Source organism: Nerophis lumbriciformis, linkage group LG24 (genome assembly GCF_033978685.3).
Source record: "Nerophis lumbriciformis linkage group LG24, RoL_Nlum_v2.1, whole genome shotgun sequence".
Taxonomy (NCBI): domain Eukaryota; kingdom Metazoa; phylum Chordata; class Actinopteri; order Syngnathiformes; family Syngnathidae; genus Nerophis; species Nerophis lumbriciformis.
In genome coordinates, this window is record NC_084571.2 from 29,539,092 (window position 1) to 29,563,642 (window position 24,551).

At 40.9% G+C, this 24,551-nt stretch overlaps 1 protein-coding gene across 15 annotated transcripts in view; it reads left to right on the forward strand.

Moving 5' to 3' along the window:
* srcin1a (SRC kinase signaling inhibitor 1a) overlaps nucleotides 1-24,551 on the forward strand; it is a 230,460-nt gene that overhangs the window by 199,389 nt on the left and 6,520 nt on the right. For 14 of the 15 annotated variants that reach the window (XM_061981945.2, XM_072915998.1, XM_061981937.2 and 11 more), the window contains 4 exons: nucleotides 2,216-2,355; nucleotides 5,061-5,210; nucleotides 12,589-13,371; nucleotides 17,639-17,776. In XM_061981945.2, the coding sequence (XP_061837929.2) occupies nucleotides 2,216-2,355; nucleotides 5,061-5,210; nucleotides 12,589-13,371; nucleotides 17,639-17,776 (1,211 nt within the window). The remainder of the gene's footprint in view (nucleotides 1-2,215; nucleotides 2,356-5,060; nucleotides 5,211-12,588; nucleotides 13,372-17,638; nucleotides 17,777-24,551) is intronic. The other variant, XM_061981948.2, reaches the window with a different exon arrangement.

Sequence of the window (24,551 nt, forward strand, 5' to 3'; positions counted from 1 at the left end):
TTGTTCTGTCCAGCTTCTCAGGCAAATCATATAGTTGATGTAGATACCCATATCGGCTCTTCAGATTTACTTTACAAAAGAGAAGTGTAGGATACTTCTCTTCTTGCCATATTTGTATTTGACTTTATTAAATGTGTTTATATTATCATTTGGTGCAGCCGGGCCGGAGCAGGAGGGGATAGAAAGAGGAAAAAAAGGAAGACGGGGGGGGGAATTGTGGGGACAAGAGGGGGATTAGACAGAGAGACAAAAACAACAACAGCAAACACAACAATAACAACAACAATAGAGCAACATCAGCAAATAGGATATGTACAAAAATGATGGTAAAAGTGATAGCAAAGAAGCAGTTAGCGAAATAAATAATAATACAGAAATGACAATGAGCAATACAATTACCAATAGAAATAGCGCTATTGATAATGAACAACACCAATAATTTACCTCTATTACCAACAATACAGTTGTTCAAATGCAACATACATATACGTAATGATAATTTTCAAAAATCGATAAAAAAAAAGTTACTTTTTAAAAGAAATAGAAATCAATTTTTAAAAGGTGTTTTCAGGCCATCTCCATGCAACCAGAAGGAGCTTTTTTAGCCTGTGACAAGTTTTGAAAAAGTTTCATTATGATTATTATACCAAATAATACATTGCGAGAATCGGTCTGAATCGGAAATCGAGTTGACGCGAGGAATCGGTTCTGGATCGAATCGTCACCCCAGGAATCGGAATTCGTTCGGTGCCCGAAGATTCTCACCCCCAGTTATCAGCATGAATCATAGTACATACTTTTAATATATTGTACTACGGAATGTTAGAAAAGGCTTGATTCTGTGAAATTCCGCAGAGAATAATGGTAGGTAGGAAAAACATCAATATATGTTTTTGAAGTGGAGTGGTAATCATTTCTTTTTTGGTGACATAGTGGTCAAAACAATTAATTATTTATTTTTATTTTTATATATATATTTTATTTTATTTTTTTATTTTTTATTTTTTTGTCCTGTCCAGCTTCTCAGACAAATCATATAGTTGATGTCGATGCCCATATCGGCTGTTCAGATTTACTTTACAAAAGAGAACAATTAATTAAATTAAGCTCATGAAGTTGAATATTGCGGACACGTTTGTTACTGGCTATTTTCTAATACGCTCCCGCCTTTTAGAGTAATTTTCAGCTATATTTATTTGATACAAATGTTGTGTTTTAACACTGCAATATTGTTCAATTTAGGTCACTTATTACATATGTATAGCGTGTGTGCTATTGCGTGCTTGGCTGTTGTGTAGCTGCTAGCTCCTAGTAACCTATAGCCCACCATGTTTAGCACCAACCTTATGTGCTTATTCTGGGACATGGACATGTTTTTTACAGGACTGCAAGGATACAAGCCGATATAACATTGATACTGTAAATTCTGGACTAAAAGCGGCTACTTTTTCCTACACTGTGAACCGTGCGGCTTTTAAAACGGTGCGGCTAATTTCTGTATTTTTCTTAGCTGACAGCCCTAATGAAAATAGCACAAAAAAACAAGCAAACACACTTTAAAGGTGTGTTATTGTATGTGCTATTGCTCACTACAGGTGCTACAGTGTCCTTCTATTTAGTGCTTTCAACCGGAAGTAAAAGTCCTGTTTCGTATTCTTGCCATCCATAGCGTTACTACTTGCATAGATTCTTCATTCATCACTCCAAACACCGTTTGTAAGTTTTACAGTATAACTAAAACAATTCTTTCTAACTAAACCGTCCCGTGTGTGATGTCTGTAGGAGTGTTTTCATGCATATTTGTACATGCTATTGTGTGCTTAGTTGTCGTGTAGCTGCTAGCTCCTAGTAGCCTATAGCCTACCATGTTTACATTTTAATGACTTGACTAAAATACAAGAAAAGACCAATCTTATGTGTTTATTATAGGACATTTAGATGTTAACTGGCTATCCAGTTTTGCACAAGTAAACACGTTGCAGGACTGCTCTTATAGGAGCTTTTCGGAGATTTGACATGCATGCTGATATCATTCGATATTTTTTTCGATCAAGACACCCATATTTTGCACACTACCACAACCTACAGGACTAGATTGGAACATACACTTCATGATTCTTCTTGATTGAACAAGTCAATTGTATATATTTGCTTTTGTTTGTTTTGCCTTGGCGAAGGTCTGCACTCTACAAAATGTGTCGTTTTCATCTCCTAGACGAGCTGACGGTGCCTCGCTACCGCACAGAAAAACCCTCCAAGTCTCCTCCGCCGCCGCCGCCCAGACGCAGCTTCCCATCGTCACCAGGCCTGACCACCCGCAGTGGGGAGACCCTGGTTCCGGGGAAAAGCGTCAAGGTAACAAATACATATTTACACTATCGGAGTTCAGTAAAGACAGTCGCTATGTTTCCATGCACTAAATTAGTCTGATTTCTCAAATAGTAGTTTTTTTTGTATTTTCACACTTTTGTGTGAAGTCCAAGTGTCCATGCACACTCTCTAATGCGACTATTGGTCATCTGCATGTGACTGCACGACTTGCTGGGTCCAAGTAGGTAGACTCAGCAACACACCAGACAAGAATGCGCTCTGACCGCACGGCAGACAGGGCAGTTAACGAGGGATTGCGAAAATCTAGCGATTTTGAAGAAAAAATTATCAAAATTGGTGAAGCTAAATGAAAAATAAAAACTAACAATTAAAGGCCTGCTGAAATGCGATTTTCTTATTTAAACGGGGATAGCAGGTCCATTCTATGTGTCATACTTGATAATTTCGCGATATTGCCATATTTTTGCTGAAAGGATTTAGTAGAGAACATCGACGATAAAGTTCGCAACTTTTGGTCGCTGATAAAAAAGCCTTGCCTGTACCGGAAGTAGCAGACAAGTAGTGTGACGTCACAGGTTGTGGAGCTCCTCACATCCGCACATTGTTTACAATCATGGCCACCAGCAGCGAGAGCTATTCGGACTGAGAAAGCGACGATTTCCCCATTAATTTGAGCGAAGATGAAAGATTTGTGGATGAGGAAAGTGAGAGTGAAGGACTAGAGGGCAGTGGGAGCAATTCAGATAGGGAAGATGCTGTGAGAGGCGGGTGGGACCTGATATTCAGCTGGGAATGACTAAAACAGTAAATAAACACAAGACATATATATACTCTATTAGCCACAACACAACCAGGCTTATATTTAATATGCCACAAATTAATCCCGCATAACAAACACCTCCCCCCTCCCGTCCATATAACCCGCCAATACAACTCAAACACCTGCACAACACACTCAATCCCACAGCCCAAAGTGCCGTTCACCTCCCCAAAGTTCATACAGCACATATATTTCCCCAAAGTCCCCAAAGTTACGTACGTGACACGCACATAGCGGCACGCACGTACGGGCAAGCGATCAAATGTTTGGAAGCCGCAGCTGCATGCGTACTCACGGTACCGCGTCTGCGTATCCAACTCAAAGTCCTCCTGGTAAGAGTCTCTGTTGTCCCAGTTCTCCACAGGCCAATGGTAAAGCTTGACTGTCATCTTTCGGGAATGTAAACAATGAAACACCGGCTGTGTTATCCGGCACAACAGTCAGGGGGTGCATTCTACGACGGGGGTGCGTTATCCGGCACAACACCTGCCGCAATACACCGCTTCCCACCTACAGCTTTCTTCTTTGCTGTCTCCATTGTTCATTGAACAAATTGCAAAAGATTCACCAACACAGATGTCCAGAATACTGTGGAATTTTGCGATGAAAACAGACGACTTAATAGCTGGCCACCATGCTGTCCCAAAATGTCCTCTACAATCCGTGACGTCACGCGCAGGCGTCATCATACCGAGACGTTTTCAGCAGGATATTTTGCGCAAAATTTAAAATTGCACTTTAGTAAGCTAACCCGGCCGTATCGGCATGTGTTGCAATGTTAAGATTTCATCATTGATATATAAACTATCAGACTGCGTGGTCGGTAGTAGTGGGTTTCAGTAGGCCTTTAAAATTATTTTATCATTATTAGGGGTGTGGGAAAAAATCGATTGAATTCGAATCGCGATTCTCACGTTGTGCGATTCAGAATCGATTCTCATTTTCAAAAAATCTATTTTTATTTATTTATTTATTTATTTATTTTAAATATATATATATATACACATATATATTTTTTTTAATTTTTTTTTAATTAATCAATCCAACAAAACAATACACAGCAATACCATAACAATGCAATCCAATTCCAAAACCAAACCTGACCCAGCAACACTCAGAACAGCAATAAACAGAGCAATTGAGAGGAGACACAAACACGACACAGAACAAACCAAAAGTAGTGAAACAAAAATGAATATTATTAACAGTATCAATATTAGTTACAATTCCAACATAGCAGTGATTAAAAATCCCTCATTGACATTATCATTAGACATTAAAAAAAAAAAAAAAAAAAAAAAAAGAACAATAGTGTCACAGTGGCTTACACTTGCATCGCATCTCATAAGCTTGACAACACACTGTGTCCAATATTTTCACAAAGATAAAATAAGTCATATTTTTGGTTCATTTAAGAAATAAAACTAATTTACATTATTGCAATCAGTTGATAAAACATTGTCCTTTACAATTATAAAAGCTTTTTACAAGAATCTACTACTCTGCTTGCATGTCAGCAGACTGGGGTAGATCCTGCTGAAATCCTATGTATTGAATGAATAGAGAATCCTTTTGAATCGGGAAAAAAATCTTTTTTGAATCGAGAATCGTGTTGAATTGAAAAAAAATCGATTTTGAATCGAATCGTGGGACACCCAAAGATTCACAGCCCTACTTATTATATATTTTATTTATTTGCATGATCGCAGGTGAGGCCTCCCCTGACCGCACGTCACTGGGAGGAGTCTACGGTGGCGCCTTGTCATATTCCAAGCTTTATTCAGGTTTCAAAAATAGACGATTTCAATGGCGTCTCAGTTACTGGCATTTTTTTACTTCTCGCATATGGGACATCAGAGATCTATTGTAGAGCTGAAATCTTACTGCATTATATACATCTTACTTACAGAAGTCCGATTCTGAAGAGGCGGAGAGCCAGAAGCCTCACATGAAACTGAGGAGGACGGTGTCGGAAAACCCTCGTCCCGCATCCACACCTCCCACGCTGTCCGGGGACAAGGTGGACGGCGAGCAGGAGAGAACCTCTGGCCAGTTGGAGGTAAGAGTGAAAGATCCTGAGACGTTCCTCGTATGGCAACGCTGTAATCGTTGGCATTGTACGACTACTAACTACCTCTGCACACATTTTATCGGATATTATGAGTTAATTCATCAAATTCAGAATCATCTTTTTTTTGGCCAAGTATGTTTAACACACAAGGGTTTTGACTTGCTCTCTTGTTCAATGTAAACAATACATTTTAACAATTAACTAAATATATAAACAAGTACCGTATTTTTTGGACCGTAGGGCGCTCCGGATTATAAGGTGCACTGCTGATGAGCGGGTCTATTTAGGGTTTTTCATACAAAAGGCGCACCGGATTATAAGGTGCATTAAAGGGGTTATTTTATTTATTTTTCTAAATAATTGGTCTACATAACATGCAATGGTGGTTCTTTGGTGAAAGTGTTGCATAGATTATGTTTTACAGACTATTTTCAAGTAGCTTTCTGAGCGTTTCTTCAGGATGCAATGTTTTGTGGGCGGTCTTATTTACGTGGCTCACCTTCGACAGCGTCTTCTCCCCGCCATCTTTGTTGTAGAGTGCAAGGACGGGGTGGAAGAAGTGTCAAAAGATGGAACTAACTGTTTAAATGACATTCAGACTTTACTTCAATCAATAACGGAGCAGCATCTTCTCATCCATAGCTCAATTATGCAACATCAACACCGGAAACGTGTCCTGTGAAAAGTTCCGTGGGTGAATTATATAAACTCACTATAGTTTTTAGCACTTTGATAGCTAGTCTACTGCATACTTGCCAACCCTCCCGGATTTTCCCGGGAGACTCCCGAAATTCAGCGCCTCTCCCGAAAACCTCCCGGGACACATTTTCTCCCGAAAATCTCCCGAAATTCAGGTGGACCTGGCGGCCACGCCCCCTCCAGGTCCGCATGGAGCAATGTTGTTGTAATATATTGAGTTGGAGGCAATAAACAGGCGAGGGGATGAAGTACGTCTCTTTACTGTAGACTTCAGAACAGACTCACACACTTGACGTCAGGTGCGCAACACCACGTAAATCGTTGGCCAACCAAAAAGTAACCCCAGTACGCTATAGCCAACATTCACCAGGAGATGGCAACAGACAAACATAGATCACTCTATTACATTCCAGTCTCTCCATGTTTTCTCCATGGTAACATGTGATCCACATGCACTGTCTCTGTCCCTCTTGATTGGTATATATATATATATATATATATATATATATATATATATATATATATATATATATATATATATATATATATAAGAAAATACTTCACTTTTGGTGAATTCTAGCTATATATATATATATGTATATATATATATATATATATTTAATTTACTATACATATATATATATATATATATATATATATATATATATATATATATATACTGTATATTTATATGAAATACTTGACTTGGTGAATTCTAGCTGTAAATATACTCCTCCCCTCTTAGCCACGCCCCCAACCACGCCCCCGCCCCACCCCGACCACGCCCCCCCACCTCCTGAAATCGGAGGTCTCAAGGTTGGCAAGTATGGTCTACTGACAGATATAAGTACGAACTGTACTCTACTTTATATTAGAAATGGCAACAGCGGAAGATGAATGCCATATAAGAAGATAGAAAAAAAAGAAGCTTATGACTACGGTGTCGGCACGGACTACAATGGCGGATGCCCGCACATTTTCAGGACTTATGCAGATCCCAAATACACATCAGCATGTACCAGAAGGTAAGAAAAGTTGGTTTTGCAAAATATTGCGAAACGAAACGGCAGGTAATATGTCTGCTAATAGGTGTCCTTATACACCATAATAATACTTTTATTGCGCCGACAATCCATCAAGCGGTGCGGCTTCATAGCTTACCGAAATCGTATTGAAAACATTTTGATAGATTTTTGAGCGCCGTGTATAATGTTCTATATTCTCAATGGAGCATTTAAAGTGTTGGTGTTGTTTACTGCCATCGTATTGCAGTCTATATTAGAGATGTCCGATAATGGCTTTTTTGGCGATATCCGATATTCCGATATTGTCCAACTCTTCATTACCGATTCCGATATCAACCGATACCGATATATACAGTCGTGGAATTAACACATTATTATGCCTAATTTTGTTGTGATGCCCCGCTGGATGCATTGAACAATGTAACAAGGTTTTCCAAAATAAATCAACTCAAGTTATGGAAAAAAATGCCATATTTATTATTGAAGTCACAAAGTGCATTCTTTTTTTTAAACATGCCTCAAAACAGCAGCTTGGAATTTGGGACATGCTCTCCCTGAGAGAGCATGAGGAGGTTGAGGTGGGCGGGGTTGGGGTGGAGGTGGGGGGGGGATTGTGGGTAGCGGGGGGTGTATATTGTAGCGTCCCGGAAGAGTTAGTGCTGCAAGGGGTTCTGGGTATTTGTTCTGTTGTGTTTATGTTGTGTTACGGTGCGGATGTACTCCCGAAATGTGTTTGTCATTCTTGTTTGGTGTGGGTTCACAGTGTGGCGCATATTTGTGACAGTGTTAAAGTTGTTTATACGGCCACCCTCAGTGTGACCTGTATGGCTGTTGACCAAGTATGCTTGCATTCACTTGTGTGTGTGAAAAGCCGTAGATATTATGTGATTGGGCCGGCACGCAAAGGCAGTGCCTTTAAGGTTTATTGGTGCTCTGTACTTCTCCCTACGTCCGTGTACCACTCCGTACAGCGGCGTTTTAAAAAGTCATACATTTTACTTTTTGAAACCGATACCGATCATTTCCGATATTAAATTTTAAAGCATTTATCGGCCGATAAAATCGGCAGTCCGATATTATCGGACATCTCTAGTCTACATGTATCTCTTATGTGTGACTGCCATCTACTGGTCACACTTATTATTACACCAGGTACCAAATAAAATTGCTTTGAGGTCGGTAAGCACCACCAGAATTGTGCCGTACATTAGGCGCACCGGGTTATAAGGCGCACTGTTTTGAGAAAACAAAAAGATTTTAAGTGCGCCTTATAGTCCGAAAAATACGGTACTTAAATAACTGTCAAGTGCAAGGCTAATAAATAGTGCTGTGGTGAAGAGAGCAAAAGATGATGACGTGAACATGAGTTTGTACATTCAGTAACGGAGTAGTTCCAAAGTTATTTCACAGCGTTCATCAGATTGATGGCCTGAGGGGAAGAGATTGTTGTTATGACGGGTTGTTTTGGCGTACAGTGATTTATAGCGCCTGCCGGAGGGTGAAGAGTTTGAACAGTGTGTGACCAGGGTCTGAGGGGTCTGCAGTGATGCTCTCTGCTTGTTTCCTGACCCTGTATCGGTATAAGTCATGGATGGGGAGAAGGTCGACACCGATGATCTTTTCTGCAGTCCGGGCAAACAGGGGTGTCCTTCTATAAGAGCCCATGGCATGATGCAGACAGATGGATCTTTTTTAAACAACCTGCCTGAGGTTTAGCAGTCATTTCTTTTTGTAAGAGAGGCGAGTACACTGCAAAAAGTCAGTGTTCAAAAACAAGAAAAAAAAAATACAAAAAATAGAGGTATTTTATTTGAACTAAGCAAAATTATCTGCCAATAGAACAAGAAAATTTGGCCTGTCAAGACTTTCCAAAACAAGTCAAATTAAAGCTGCAAGCAGCGATGGACGGGACCGACTTTGAGGGCTCATAAAATCCAAACCGTAGCAGTAATTAAAACTCTTTCATCAACTTTTAATCAGAAGGGTTCAATCTCTCTCCTGTGCGAATTTGAAACCGACACGACAAACGCGCTCAGAGGAGATAATGTTTGAAAAAAGGTGACTGTTTTTACACAACTTTTGTTTTGAAGGGGGAATTGCAAACTTCCTGTTGATTCTTGCTCGGGGTTGTCAGTGTATGAAATATAGGTCTAAGTGAGACCTACATAGAGGTTTTTGTTTCATGTCTCTACGACATTCCTACTGGGAGTTACAGGCAGTTTTTTCTGTGTTTTCTCACTAGGGGGCGCTAGAGCGCAATTTTGAGTTTTGGGGTTTGGTTTTTTGATTAGATCGCAATTTTCGCCAGTCCTGATGTGTGTGTCCAATTTGGTGAGTTTTGAAGCATGTTAAGGGGGTCAAATTACAGCTCAAAGAGGCGGCGGTATAATAATAAAACGCTTGAAATACAATAGGGTCTTCTGTCCCAAAGGGACTCAGTCCCTAATTAGCTAACCTCAATGAACCCAAAAATACCTTAAAATAAGTATATTCTCACTAATAACAACTGAATACGTATTTTCTATTGTTTCATTGAAAATAAAACAGCAAAGTCCATTTGGCTGTCATCTGTTTTAATTATGAGACACAATTGTGTCAAAGTCATGATTTTTTTTTTTCATGCTTGAAATAAGAAATGATTACTTTAAAAAAGTAGTTTTATACTTGTGAGTATTGATGACACAGCTTTGCAAAAGTGGGAAAAGTCGGCAAAAGTCCCAAAAATTTTCACCTACCCAGGTTCGAGTCCCACAAGTCCCGCCGCCGGCCGGGATGCCCAAAATTTCCAAAACGCGCCCAGCAAAGTCCCACGGGAAGGCAGGGAGAAAAGTGACAAAAGTCGGTAAAATGTTTAAAAATCACACCCGGGTTCGAGTGCCACAAATCTTAAGACTTGTGGCACTCCATGTGAGACTCGAACCTGGATAGATATTTTGAACATTTTTGGGACTTTTGCCGACTTTTCCAACTTTTATCCCCCCCTCCCCGTGGGACTCGGCTGGGCGCGTTACAGACATTTTGGCGTGGCCGGCGGTGGGACTCAAACCTGGGTATGTATTTTGAACATTTTTAGGGACTTTTGACGACTTTTCTCACCTTTCTCCCCTTTCTCCCCCACTTCCCGTGGGACTTTGCTGGGTGCGTTTTGGAAATTTTTTGCGTCCCGGGACTCGTGCGGCCGGCGGCGGGACTCGTGGACTGGAACTCGGGGAGGTATTTTGGACAAAATTGGGACTTTTGACCATTTTGGCCGCCTTTTCCCCTCTTCTTCCCCGCCTTCACTGCAAAAACTGAAATCTAAGTAAGATTATATATCTCAAACAAGGGTGATATTTGCTTTTTTTCTGTCTGATAAGATCATTCTTCTCACTAAGCAGATTTTATGTTAGAGTGTTTTACTTGTTTTAAGGGTTTTGGTCCTAAATGATCTCAGTAAGATATTGCAGCTTGTTGCTGAGATTTGATGACCTATATTGAGTAAAACATGCTTGAAACTAGAATATCAACTGTTGCAAAGCTGTGTTATCAACACTCACAAGTATAAAATTACTTTTTTTAAAGTAATTTCTTATTTCAAGTTAAAAAAAAAAAATCATGACTCTGACACAATTGTGTCTCATAATTAAAACAGATGACAGCCAAATGGACTTTGCTGTTTTATTTTCCATGAAAAAAATAGAAAATACGTACTCATATAGTAGTACAGTTGGCACAGTACAGTAAACTGACAGTTAATATTTAAACATTTAAGGAATTACTTTTTTTAACCATTTTGAACAGAAATAGTTCATGCACATTCAGATAAATTCATCAAAATTACAATTAAAAACATTTTGGCCGGGGTTCCGGGCTGTATATATGCGCACTAATTGACTGAAAGAGCACGCACTTGGCGCGATGATATCATGTTGTCGATGGAAAAATGCATTTTTAGACAATATGATTTGCCTGAGCGGCTAGTAGACCCCGAGAGTAACAAGCGGTTGCCTTGTTGCCTTTCCATTAAGAACAATACATTTGTTTTTAGAATAAGTAAATGTAATGCCAAGCGCATATCATTATGTCAAGATAATGGCACTAGCATTTACTTCATTTAAGAGTATTTTTCAACATTTTGAGCAAAAGGTCTCATATTTTTTTTTCTACCAAGAAAAGTGCACTTGTTATTAGTGAGAATATACTTATTTTAAGGTATTTTTGGGTTAATTGAAGTTAGCAAATTTGACTTGTTTTGAAAAGTCTTGACAGGCCAAATTTTCTTGTTCTATTGGCAGATAATTTTGCTTAGTTCAAATAAAATACCCCTCATTTTTGTGTATTTTTAGGGACCGCAATGTCCCTTTGGGACAGAGGACCCTATTGTAATTGTAAGGTTTTATTATTATTATACCGGCCGCCTCTTTGAGCTGTAATTTGACCCCCTTAACATGCTTCAAAACTCACCATATTTGACACACACATCAAGACTGGCGAAAATTGCCATTTAATAAAAAATAAATTAAAAAAAACTCAAAATTGCCCTCTAGCGCCCCCTAGGAAAAAACACAGACACAACTGCTTGTAACTTCCGGTAGGAATGTCGTAAAGACATGAAACAAAAACTTCTATGTAGGTCTGAATTAGACCTAGATGTCGTACATTGACATCCTTCAAAAATCAACAGAAAGTTGGCAATTCCTCCTTCAAAACAAAAGTTTACTAAAACAGTCACTTTTGCCTCTTTGAGCTGTAATTTGACCCCCTTAACATGCTTCAAAACTCACTAAACTGGACACACACATCAGGACTGGCCAGAATTGCGATCTAATAAAAAAACCCAACCCCAAAACCCAAAATTGCGCTCTAGCGCCCCCTAGGAAGAAAACACAGACACAACTGCTCCTAGGAAGAAAACTCAGACAAAACTGCCTGTAACTTCCAGTAGGAATGTCTTAGAGACATGAAACAAAAACCTCTATGTAGGTCTTACTTAGACCTACATTTCATATATTGACAACCCCCAGCAAAAATCAACAGGAAGTTTGCAATTCCCCCTTCAAAACAAAAGTTTTGTAAAAATCGGTCACCTTTTTTCAAACATTATCTCCTCTGAGCGCGTTTGTCGTGTCGGCTTCAAACTAGCACAGGAGAGAGATGGAACCCTTCTGATTAAAAGTTGACGAAAGAGTTTTAATTACTGCTCCGGTTTGGATTTTATGTGCCGTCAAAGTCTGTCCCGTCCATCGCTGCTTGCAGCTTTAATTTTTTCTTGTTTTTGAACGCTGACTTTTTGCAGTGTTCCTGTGCACCATTGCTGGGTGTGTTTTGGACATTTGGACAAAAATTGTTTCAAGCATGTTTTACTCAATATAGGTCATCAAATCTCAGCAACAAGCTGTAATATCTTACTGAGATCATTTAGGACCAAAACACTTAAAACAAGTAAAACACTCTAACATAAAATCTGCTTAGTGAGAAGAATTATCTTATCAGACAGAAAATAAGCAAATACCACCCTTATTGGAGATATTTAATCTTACTTAGATTTCAGTTTTTGTAGTGTGGTTGAGTTTGGAAAAGTGAAGCCGGGATTCGAACTGGGTCTCAAAGATAAATGGGCGATGTCAGAGTTGTGTGATTAAAAGTCCTTTCCTGGTTTGTAGGGCAGACCTTTGTGTTCTGTTGCACACATCATGTTGACTGACTGTTGGCCAGCTTCAGCGTCCCCCCCTGAGGATCCTGTCAGAGATTTGTCCCCCTGTCCTGTAAAAACAAGGCCTTCGCCGCTCGCCACCGTGATGAATTCACCCGCTCGGCGAGAGTTAAGGATGCAACATTCCTTCTCCTCCGAGGAGGAAGAGAAACGGGAAGTGACTCTGCTCCTCACGGAGCTGGAGATGAGGGCGCTTTCTCCGTTAGAAGCACAGGAGCTCAGCGGCGCCATGGGGGTCATTTTCCAGACCCGGACTATCTCAGCCGGTGCAGAGCTCTCAGACGTCCACTTGAGCGAGCGGCCTCTGCTGCTGCTCTTCAGGGAGGAGACCACGATCAAGGACGCCTACAAGCTGCTGCTCGGCCTCCTGGAGTCGTCTCATCCTCAGCCTAAACCCAGGAGAACATCCTCCGTGGCTCGCCCGAGCCAGCGGAGCTCCCTGGTGACGGCTCTAAGGAGAGGGGTGGAGACCGGGGACGTGGTTCTACGACTTCAACACAGCGCGAGCGCCAAGGTTCCACCGGATTCTCAGTCCGTGGAGATATCTAGCTCGGCTCAAGCAGGAGAGAATGTCCGCCGCAGCACCTTCAAGAGGCTGGACAGCTTGGAGGAGACCATTCGGCAGTTGGAGAACACCCTGATAGAGATCAGCGGTGGTTCCTGTGCAGAGGAGCTCCCGCCCGAACCCACCAGGAGGAAGCCGGCGGTTCCGCCCAAGCCGACATCGAGCCAGGTTCATTTCTCCTAACTCACCTTCATCCTTTTTCATTTTCTTCTCTGAGGCTCTGCAGGAGCTTTTCTGATGTCTGCTCCTTTCACTGGCTCACGGGGAAAAAGGGCGGCACAGACACCAGACATATCTGCGCTGTGATTGGTTGTTTGCTTTCTCCACATTTTCACTCTTTAATTCTTTACACTGGCAATAAAAAAACGCATCTTATTTTTTTTATTGTTCTTTATTCTTTGTGACAACTTTTGTCTTTGCATCTTTCTTCTGACTCTCTTTCACTCTGTTAGTTTTATTGAGAAATTCAAATTCAAATAAACAGATTTGAATTGCTAGGATAGGATCTTTGATCCAAGACACAACTTACATTTAACTCAAATGTTCTTTTCTTTGTGGTCGACAAAAGAAAAGTAGTGAGGATATCTCCATGTTAAAGGGGAACATTATCACAATTTCAGAAGGGTTAAAACCATTAAAAATCAGTTCCGAGTGGCTTATTTTATTTTTCGAAGTTTTTTTCAGAATTTTACCCATCACGCAATATCCCTAAAAAAAGCTTCAAAGTGCCTGATTTTAACCATCGTTATATACACCCGTTCATTTTCCTGTGACGTCACATAGTGATGCCAACACAAACAAACATGGCGCATAGAACAGCAAGCTATAGCGACATTAGCTCGGATTCAGACTCGGATTTCAGCGGCTTAAGCGATTCAACAGATTACGAATGTATTGAAACGGATGGTTGTAGTGTGGAGGCAGGTAGCGAAAACGAAATTGAAGAAGAAACTGAAGCTATTGAGCCATATCGGTTTGAACCGTATGCAAGCGAAACCGACAAAAATGACACGACAGCCAGCGACACGGGAGAAAGCGAGGACGGATTTGGCGATCGCCTTCTAACCAACGATTGGTATGTGTTTGTTTGGCATTAAAGGAAACTAACAACTATGAACTAGGTTTACAGCATATGAAATACATTTGGCAACAACATGCACTTTGAGAGTGCAGACAGCACAATTTTCATCAATTAATATATTCTGTAGACATACCCTCATCCGTTCTCTTTTCCTGAAAGCTGATCTGTCCAGTTTTGGAGTTGATGTCAGCAGGCCAGGGAAGCTAGGGTCGATATTCTTCTCTTGATCATCTTCGGTGGCATAAGGGACGGTGTGAGCCAAGACATCCAGGGGGTTTAGCTCGCTCGTCTGCGGGAACAAACTGCCGCCATTGCTTGCCGTGCAACCGAGGTCCTTTGTCCCTGAATGGCTCACACACTCCCGGCAGATTCAATGGGGGTCTGGCGGCAGATTTCTTTGACTTTATCGTTGGAAATGCATCTGCTTTGAGTGTCGCAGGATATCCACACATTTTTGCCATCTCTGTCGTAGCATAGCTTTCGTCGGTAAAGTGTGCGGAACAAACGTCCAATTTCTTGCCACTTTCGCATCTTTGGGCCACTGGTGCAACTTGAATCCGTCCCTGTTCGTGTTGTTACACCCTCCGACAACACACCGACGAGGCATGATGTCTCCAAGGTACGGAAAACAGTCGAAAAAACGGAAAATAACAGAGCTGATTTGACTCGATGTTTGAAAAAATGGCGGATTGCTTCCCGATGTGACGTCACGTTGTGACGTCATCGCTCCGAGAGCGAATAATAGAAAGGCGTTTAATTCGCCAAAATTCACCCATTTAGAGTTCGGAAATCAGTTAAAAAAATATATGGTCTTTTTTCTGCAACATCAAGGTATATATTGACGCTTACATAGGTCTGGTGATAATGTTCCCCTTTAAGAAACTCGGCTTCGCCATGACGTCTTGTTAGTAAACACAGACACGCCCCCAACCACCCCCACATACACACAGACACACAGACAGCGTGCGGCGCGGCTCTTCTCCGTCGCCTCTTCCGCGGCGCTCCAATAAAACATTCAGATCTTCTCAGTTTCTAGCCGATACTACATAAAAAACATACTTGCCAACCCTCCCGGATTTTCCGGGAGACTCCCGAAATTCAGCGACTCTCCCGAAAACCTCCCGGGACAAATTTTCTCCCGAAAAACTCCCGAAATTCAGGCGGAGCTGGAGGCCACGCCCCCTCCAGCTCCATGCGGACCTGAGTCCGCTTTCCCACGATATAAACAGTGTGCCTGCCCAATCACGTTATAACTGTAAAATGATGGAGGGCGAGTTCTTGGTTTCTTATGTGGGTTTATTGTTAGGCAGTTTCATTAACGTCCTCCCAGCGCGGTAACAACACACAACAACAGCAGTCACGTTTTTTGTCGACCGTAAAGCAGTTCTTCTGCCGTAAACAGCAATGTTGTGACACTCTTAAACAGGACAATACTGCCATCTATAACATCAATAACATATACGGCTTTTAGAGAGTGCAGTGCACAACTGCGCACACAACAAGGAGATGAAGCAGAAGAACGAGGAAGATAGAGCCATGGCGACGCCGACGACAAGTAAGATGAAGAAATACGCTTTGTTGCACCTTTCCTGCCTGAGTCCGGCGATTAGTTGCAAATCTTGCTTTATTGATTGCTTGCACACAGCCAATCCAACACAAAACAAACGAGTCCCTGCCCGCACTCACTCTACCGCTCCCTCTCTTCTCTCGCCCACACACTCACTGACGTCACTCACCTCACATGCTCACCTATTAAAGGGCCACACACACACATACGCTACTCTCATAACAGCTTGTAAGTTCCAAGCCGCAGCTGCGATTGGACCTGGATAGCCTCCGGGAAGAAGTAGTGGACTACCAAGTGCTTGGCACTGAAGATCTTCCTCAGGAAGCAAAGATTGACCAATTTTGGGCCATGCTAGGGAGAGATGGAAGATTCCAGACTCTAATGCATTTGATGAAAGCACTTTTGTGCGTGCCACACATCAATGCATCATCAGAGAGGGTGTTCAGCATGGTTAGAAAAATAGTGACAGAGAATAGAACAAGGATGGACAATTCAAGCCTTAACTCAACAATGAGTAGATGAGTGTTATGTTTGTGTATATGTGTAAATAAATGAACACTGAAATTCAAGTATTTCTAGCTGAGATAGGCTCCAGCGCCCCCCGCGACCCCAAAGGGAATAAGCGGTAGAAAATGGATGGATGGGGATGGATATATACATGTAATAAAATATATATATATATATATATATATATATATATATATATATATATATATATATATATACATAGCTAGAATTCACTGAAAGTCAAGTATTTCTTAGATATATATATATATATATATATGAAATACTTGACTTGGTGAATTCTAGCTGTAAATATACTCCTCCCCTCTTAACCACGCCCCTAACCACGCCCCCGCCCCACCCCACGCCCCACCCCCCACCTCCCGAAATCGGAGGTCTCAAGGTTGGCAAGTATGATAAAAAATAACATAAAATAACGCAGTAACGCATCATGTAGTAACGGTAACTGAGTTACTTAATATAAAAAATAACGCGTTAGATTACTAGTTACCGCCGAAAGTATCAGCGTTACAGTAACTCAACACTGGTAATAAGGTACAACATATGCACCAAAAGTTCAGCAAAAAATGAGCAGTAATATCTCATCTAATAAGACGGTATTTTTGCTGCAGCACTTATACTGAACGTATGAATAATGTTGATGGATTTTCTCTCAGCTCACATTCAGTCGGCCTCCAACACTCGGAATATGAGCATGCATCATGAGACGGGGCTGCCACTTGTAGTGACATGTGACAGTTTAGCAGCAACACTCTGCTGGCCCGCTGTCAGCGGAGAGTGTGGCGTGCGACTCTCTGGGCCTTTTTAATGGCGAGGCGGGCACGGTTCCCGCCGAGGATCACACAACGTGTTCTTTCGTCATGGAGGCGCTCGTCCTTGCATCACTCCTACATGATGATTTGCAAGTGCACACATGTTATTTCTCGTTGTGTTAAAGGGGAGGGGGTTGAAGTTCATCTCGTATTCGCTTCTGCTGTCGGCTCGGTCGTTTGCGGGCTTTGATGGAGCTGCGAGCGACAAGAGAGCGCGCATGATGAGAGATGGTGTAACTCAGCAGGAAGCATCATTAGGAACACGAGCGCCTTAATCCTGTGCAGCGGCTAACTTTGATACATCTCCTTGTTCTCCTCTTTGTCACGTTTTGCACTCCTAAAAGCTCCGAAACCCGCCTCATCGGGAGTCCCGGGAGATGCAGCCAATGCTATAACTCGACTAATAAAGTCTCGGTTTGAACTCTCTTTTTCTTTCTTCTGTTCCACTAGGGAGGAAATGGCCTGGCCCCCGGCAAGGTCCCGCCCCCTACGGCCACCAAGCTGAAGCACCTGCAGCACAACAGCATGGACAAATACAAGAGCGGCAAGAGGGAGGACTTCCTGAAGAGCCAAGGCCAGCATCAGCAGGTAAGCGCCTTCGTGGTCGTGCTCGCTGCTGCTCTGGTGCATGCTCCTTCTTTCCTCCTTTTTCTAACCATATCCACTTTGATCCACAACACCTGCACTGCAAAAAGTCAGTGTTCAAAAACAAGAAAAAAAAAGAAAAAAAAATTAGGGGTATTTTATTTTAACTAAGCAAAATGATCTGCTAATAGAACAAGAAAATTCGGCTTGTCAAGACTTTCCAAAACAAGTCAAATTAGCTCTTTCATCAACTTTTAATCAGAAGGGTTCAATCTCTCTCCTGTGCTAATTTGAAGCCGACACGACAAACGCGCTCAGAGGAGATAATGTTTGAAAAAAGGTGACTGTTTTTACACAACTTTTGTTTTGAAGGGGGAATTGCAAACTTCCTGTTGATTTTTGCTGGGGGTTGTCAGTGTATGAAATCTAGGTCTAAGTGAGACCTACATAGAGGTTTTTGTTTTATGTCTCTACGACATTCCTACTGGGAGTTAAAGGCAGTTTTGTCTGTGTTTTCTCCCTAGGGGGCGCTAGAGCGCAATTTTGAGTTTTGGGTGAGTTTTGAAGCATGTTAAGGGGGTTAAATTACAGCTCAAAGAGGCGGCGGTATAATAATAAAACGCTAGAAATACAATAGGGTCCTCTGTCCCAAAGGGACTCGGTCCCTAATTAGCTAACCTCAATGAACCCAAAAATACCTTAAAATAAGTATATTTGCACTAATAATTATAAAAAAAAAAATTCATGCTTGAAGTAAGAAATTATTACTTTAAAAAAGTAGTTTTATACTTGTGAGTGTTAATGACACAGCTTTGTATCAGTTGATATTCTAGTTTCAAGCATGTTTTACTCAATATCTCAGCTACAAGCTGTAATATCTATCATTTAGGACCAAAAACCTTAAAACAAGTAAAACACTCTAACATAAAATCTGCTTAGTGAGAAGAATTATCTTATCAGACAGAAAATAAGCAAATATCACCCTTATTTGAGATATTTAATCTTACTTTGATTTCAGTTTTTGCAGTGTAATAATTACAGTAAATATTGTATTGGTTTTAAAAATAAGAAAATATCAAAATGGCTCTTGCATGTTTAAATTTTTCAGTGTACGGTCCTCAATAGACAAAGTTTAATCCCCTGGTTTAGGGCAATGCAAAACAACGCGTTATATTAAAAATAAATCACAACTTGTTTATTTCTCAATCGATTTGTATGCGGTTTACTTTATTGTCAACATTGAAACTTGCTATTAATGACATTTATTTTATTTTTTTTGGAAAAAGAAATTTCACCAATGAAATATTATTCTCAGTGTTCTTGTTTCAACATCGTGGCATATTTTTTAATGAGCCGCCATTCTTGCCTTATTTTCTGTATGGTGTACAAGTAACGGAATGCCCCGTTGGCCCTATTAGGATGAGGGCAGAAAAAAATGGTGCTTGTCATGTGATCGTGTCAGGTTCAAACACTGATGACATCTATTAAACAGACGAGAAGCAAGGAATCATGCAGAGACAGAGTTCAATTTGGCTCAATGAGAAGACTGTATTCTAGTTACAGATCCAAACTACGTTCTAAAAGTCCAGCCCGCGTGCTTCCTCTATTTATTTGGGAGGTCCCTGTTTACATCACTGAAGCTGTCGCTGAAGGAAAGGGGTAATCTCGACAACTCCAGTTAGACACAATATATGATTATACAAAAATGCAAATGTTTGACGCTAGTGATATCGCCTTGTCTCTGCTCTGTCTGCGTCACGGCGGTGTTCGGCCTTGGCAGTCAGCAGGCCGTTCCTGGACATAAACACTGATACCAGACTGGCTTGCAATCTTTTGGATTGCCAGCTTTGCACAGACAAAGAAAAATACTACTTCAGCACAATTGACACTATTTATGGCACCGGCCCTTAAGCATAAAAGTTGTGTGATAATATATACATAATTATTCTAATATTTCCCTCCTGTTTATCACATAACTTCCCCAGAATCTTCTTATTCCCAACTAGTAAACTGGAGGGCACACTGCGTCTCTATCATATTTGTCCATCTGCAGACTTAAGGATGAATTTTGTCCATTCAAAGTAAAAAAATAAAAATTAATTAATTATATAATCTGAGACGTCGTGTCTTGTTGTCTAACGTCCTAAAGTGAGGAACTCGAGTCAGGGATCTTGATTAGCTTTTGAAGTCCGCCCCACCGTCTTCTTGATGACTTGATGATAAGATGAGGCGCATTAATCAACGCCTGTTTTTTTTGCCCGGTCGCAGCTCGGCGGCTTCGATTATACTGGCAGAAAATTGTGCTCATTAATTACTAGTCATTTAAATGTATTTCTTTTGTGGTTCTGACACCAAACATCCCAGTGATGCAAACTTGTAACATGCAATAGTTATATTGAAACTACTGGAACCACATAATATATTATATTTATCATCGAGTGTACTAGCAAGTGTACTCGCAAAGGACTTCGGGGGCATTTACAGAAGTGTTGTTATATTATCCACCCGGATGGCAGAGCTTCTCACCCTATCTCTAAGGTAGAGCCCCGCCACCCGGCGGAGGAAACTGATTTCGGCCGCTTGTACCCGTGATCTTGTCCTTTCGGTCATAACCCAAAGCTCATGACCATAGGTGAGGATGGGAACGTAGATCGACCGGTAAATTGAGAGCTTTGCCTTCCGGCTCAGCTCCTTCTTCACCACAACGGATCGATACAGAGTCTGCATTACTGAAGACGACGCACCGATCCGCCTGTCGATCTCACGATCCACTCTTCCCTCACTCGTGAACAAGACTCCGAGGTACTTGAACTCCACCACATGGGGCAAGATCTCTTCCCCAACCCGGAGATGGCACTCCACCCTTTTCAGGGCGAGATCCATGGATTTGGACTTGGAGGTGCTGATTCTCATTCCAGTCGCTTCACACTCGGCTGTGAACCGATTCAGTAAGATCTGAAGATCCTGGCCAGATGAAGCCATCAGGATCACATCATCTGCAAAAAGCAGAGATCTAATCTTGCAGCCACCAAACCAGATCCCCTCAATGCCCTGACTGCGCCTAGAAATTCTGTCCATAAAAATTATGAACAGAATCGATGACAAAGGGCAGCCTTGGTGGAGTCCAACCCTCATAAGCTTTTAACGCAGGTGGGCACTTAGCTTAAAGTGTGAGTTGGTGTCACGCCGAAATAAAAAGGGATTAATTTCACTTTTCTATGAGACAAGTGCAGACATCAACTCGGGGGCGGCTGCAAATTGCGGGAAGGCGGAAGGAAGGAAGAAAGCTGGCGCATCAAGGAGAGGAAATGTGTCTTGATGGCGAGCTTTGCCTTTTCGTTGTGATCACAGACTCGAGTGACAGCGCTGGGATTTCCAGCCAATCCCGTTCTGAAGTCTTTTGTCTTTTCGTAATTCCAAATGTGCCTCGATGTTTAAATCTGTGCGATGTGCACTTAACTTTTTTCGCCAATTAAACTGACAAGCTTGATTCTTCATTTAAAGGCAGAAATCTTCTTTTGGCTTTTATTTGACGCGCTTCAGTGGTTTAATTTCCTCCCTGCCACAGGCCTGACTCTTGCATTCACGTTTACAAGTCTCCAACAGACTGGACTGCACAATTTGTGGTGCCAGTTTGCAGTCTTTGCACTTTGCGTGACAAAAAGATGGACTCCATGTTGTCGTGTTATATTTACTGTCGTGTATACAAACATCTTACCATGGACAAAACTGCACCCTGCAACACCATTTGGTCCACTCATGTAGAACTAATCCCTGTAATCCTGTAATACAACTCTTGTATACCGCCGCAAAAAAGTTCCCCCTCTGAGTCTCAATTAAACTCTTGTGAATGGTATGGAAATTAAAGATGTGTGCTTAGAAAGAAACAGCTGTTTTAAAGTTTATATTTTCTTTCAAAAATGATATTCATGCTTTTTTGAAGAATAAAATGTATGTACAGTCACGTTAGGAACAGTACATTAAAAAAAATGTGATTTTTTTTTTTAATCTCTCAAACTAGATTAAATTACTGTAGATTACTTTTTAAAATAATGATAACAAAATATATAAATGTATTGTATATGTGTAAAAATATATAGATGACAAATATGGTAAAACAGGGTAAAAACAAACTGACAATAGACTTTTTGTTTTTATATATTTACTGTAATTTCAATAGAAAGTTATATTGTAATAGTTATAATTGTAGCCCTCCATTTTAAAATGATTTAAAATATCTTGGTATTTGGTATATTTCATTCCTATTTTTTTTTAAAGTTTATATTTAAATATGTAATAATATTCACATTTAGTGTTTGAATACTTTGTACTTTTTTAATCTGTATTATTTTTTATATCATTTGGCATTTAAGATGTAAATATTCTTATATTTAAATTTGACATTTTGGTATTTTAGGTATTTTTAATTTATATTCAAATTGATTAATAATTTTACACGTTGAAATATGATACATTTTATCAGTGTTTTTTAAAATGGCATTTGATTAATCTGTATTATTTTTTATATCATTTGGCATTTAAGTTGTAAATATTTTTATATTTAAATTTGACATTTTGGTATTTTTAGGTATTTTGATTAATTAATAATTTTGTATGTTTAAATATGATTTTAAAAAATTCAAATGGCATTTGATAGTGAATACTATATTTTAAAATATATCATTGAAGTATGTTTTATTTTTATTAACAGTATAGGAATAGTTACAATGAGTGTGAGTGACTGCTCGCTGCTGCTGCCGCTAAAAAAGCTTACTAGCGAGCTGCTAAGCTAACGAAGTTAAGCTCTTCGCGGCAAAGGCAGCTACGTTCCGAAGGCATTTGCTCCCTCATGCTGCGGCCACTTCTCCGAAGACAGCAAGAACTTGACTCGGTGAAAGAAACAACGTGAGTATGGCTCCCTGTTCTTCGTGCACCGTTCTCATGGATAGGTTGGCCCTACTAGATGACCATGTCCTTCAATTAGAGCAGAGTAATTTTGTAACTTTAGACGCTGTGGACAAATTTGCTAACGTATGCTGTAGCGAGATGACTAGCCCAGTTTGTAGCAGCCCGAAACGGCCTACAAGCCACGGTGAACCGGTTGAGACGCATAATAGATTCAGCCCTTTAGCTAGTCTTACACCCCAGTCTACCGGACACTACACCTTAGTCATAGGGGACTCCATCACCCGAAACATACAGCTTAGTAAACCAGCCATAATTAAGTGTATTCCCGGGGCCAGAGCACCCGACATTGAAGCTAGTCTTAGGGAGCTGACTCGCAACAAGCCTAGTAAACATGTACGACAGGCTAATCCCACCATTAGCTACGCGAACATAGTTGTACACGTCGGCTCCAATGACACTAGGATGAGACAGTCACAGATTACAAAGAGGAACATAGCTAGGACTTGTAATCTTGCTAGAAAGATGTCTCACCATTGAATACTGGGCCCCTGCCTGCGAGAGGCAATGATGAGCGGTATAGCAGATTAGTCTCGCTTAACAAGTGGCTGGCTAGTTTTTGTAGAGAACATGGACTAACGTTTATTGGTAGTAACCGGGGATGCTGAGGAGGGACGGCCTTCACCCTAACCGGGAAGGCGCCATCAGTCTATCTAAAAATATAGATTACTGTTTGAGTCACACTTAACAACTACATTGTCTGTTAGCTTGGGTGAGGAGTCAGTTAAGCTAGAACTAACCAGCACCAGGCTTGAAAATTCCTGCACACATGACATTTCTCATAGAATAATACATAACTCACATAATGTTTGTTCTATAGTGACTGTGCCGGAGGTGGACATGCATTCTACTGAGGTGGCAAATTATGAAGCGTTAAATCTATCGCAGCCCCAAGCAAATAATCTCAACATCCCCACCATAATAATTCCAAGATGTGATCGAAATTATTTAAGGCTTAAGGCGCACTACACAAAATAAACATAACGTTATTAATATCACTACTACGGATACCATTAACAAAAATTCCTCAAAACAGCCCACTACTGATGGGCTTTTTAAACATCAGATCATTGTCTGCCAAAACGTTATTAGTTAATGAGGTCATTAGAAACAACAATCTTAACCTGATTGGTCTCAGTGAAACCTGGCTAAAAACGTCTCGTCTTGATTACTGTAACATATTATTTTGCTAGAGTTTATTGTCAAGAATAAGAAAGTTTGATAATATTACGCCTATACTGGCTCACCTGCACTGGCTTCCTGTGCACTTAAGATGCGACTTTAAGGTTTTACTACTTACGTATAAAATACTACACGGTCTAGCTCCACCCTATCTTGCTGATTGTATTGTACCATATGTCCCGTCCAGAAATATGCGTTCTAAGAACGCATATTTCCGATTCCCAGAGCCCAAAAAAAAGTCTGCAGGCTTTAGAGCCTTTTTTTTATTCGGGCTCCAGTACTCTGGAATGGCCTTCCGGTGACAGTTAGAGATTCTACCTCAGTAGAAGCATTTAAGTCCCACCTTAAAACTAATTTTTATAGTCCAGCCTTTAAATAGGCGCCATTTTCGACCAGTTGATCTGCCGTCTCTTTTCTGCTCTGCCCCCCTCTCCTGCATGGAGAGGTTATTAGGTGAGCACAGATGAGGCACTGGCTGTTCAAAGTCGGGACCCAAGATGCATCACTCCTCTTTGCATCAGTTGGTGACGTCTCTGCGCTGCTGACTTGTCTCCATTCAAGATGATCCCCTGCTGGCCCCACTATAGACTGGACTTTCACATGAAGTCGGGACCCGGGGTGGACCACGTAT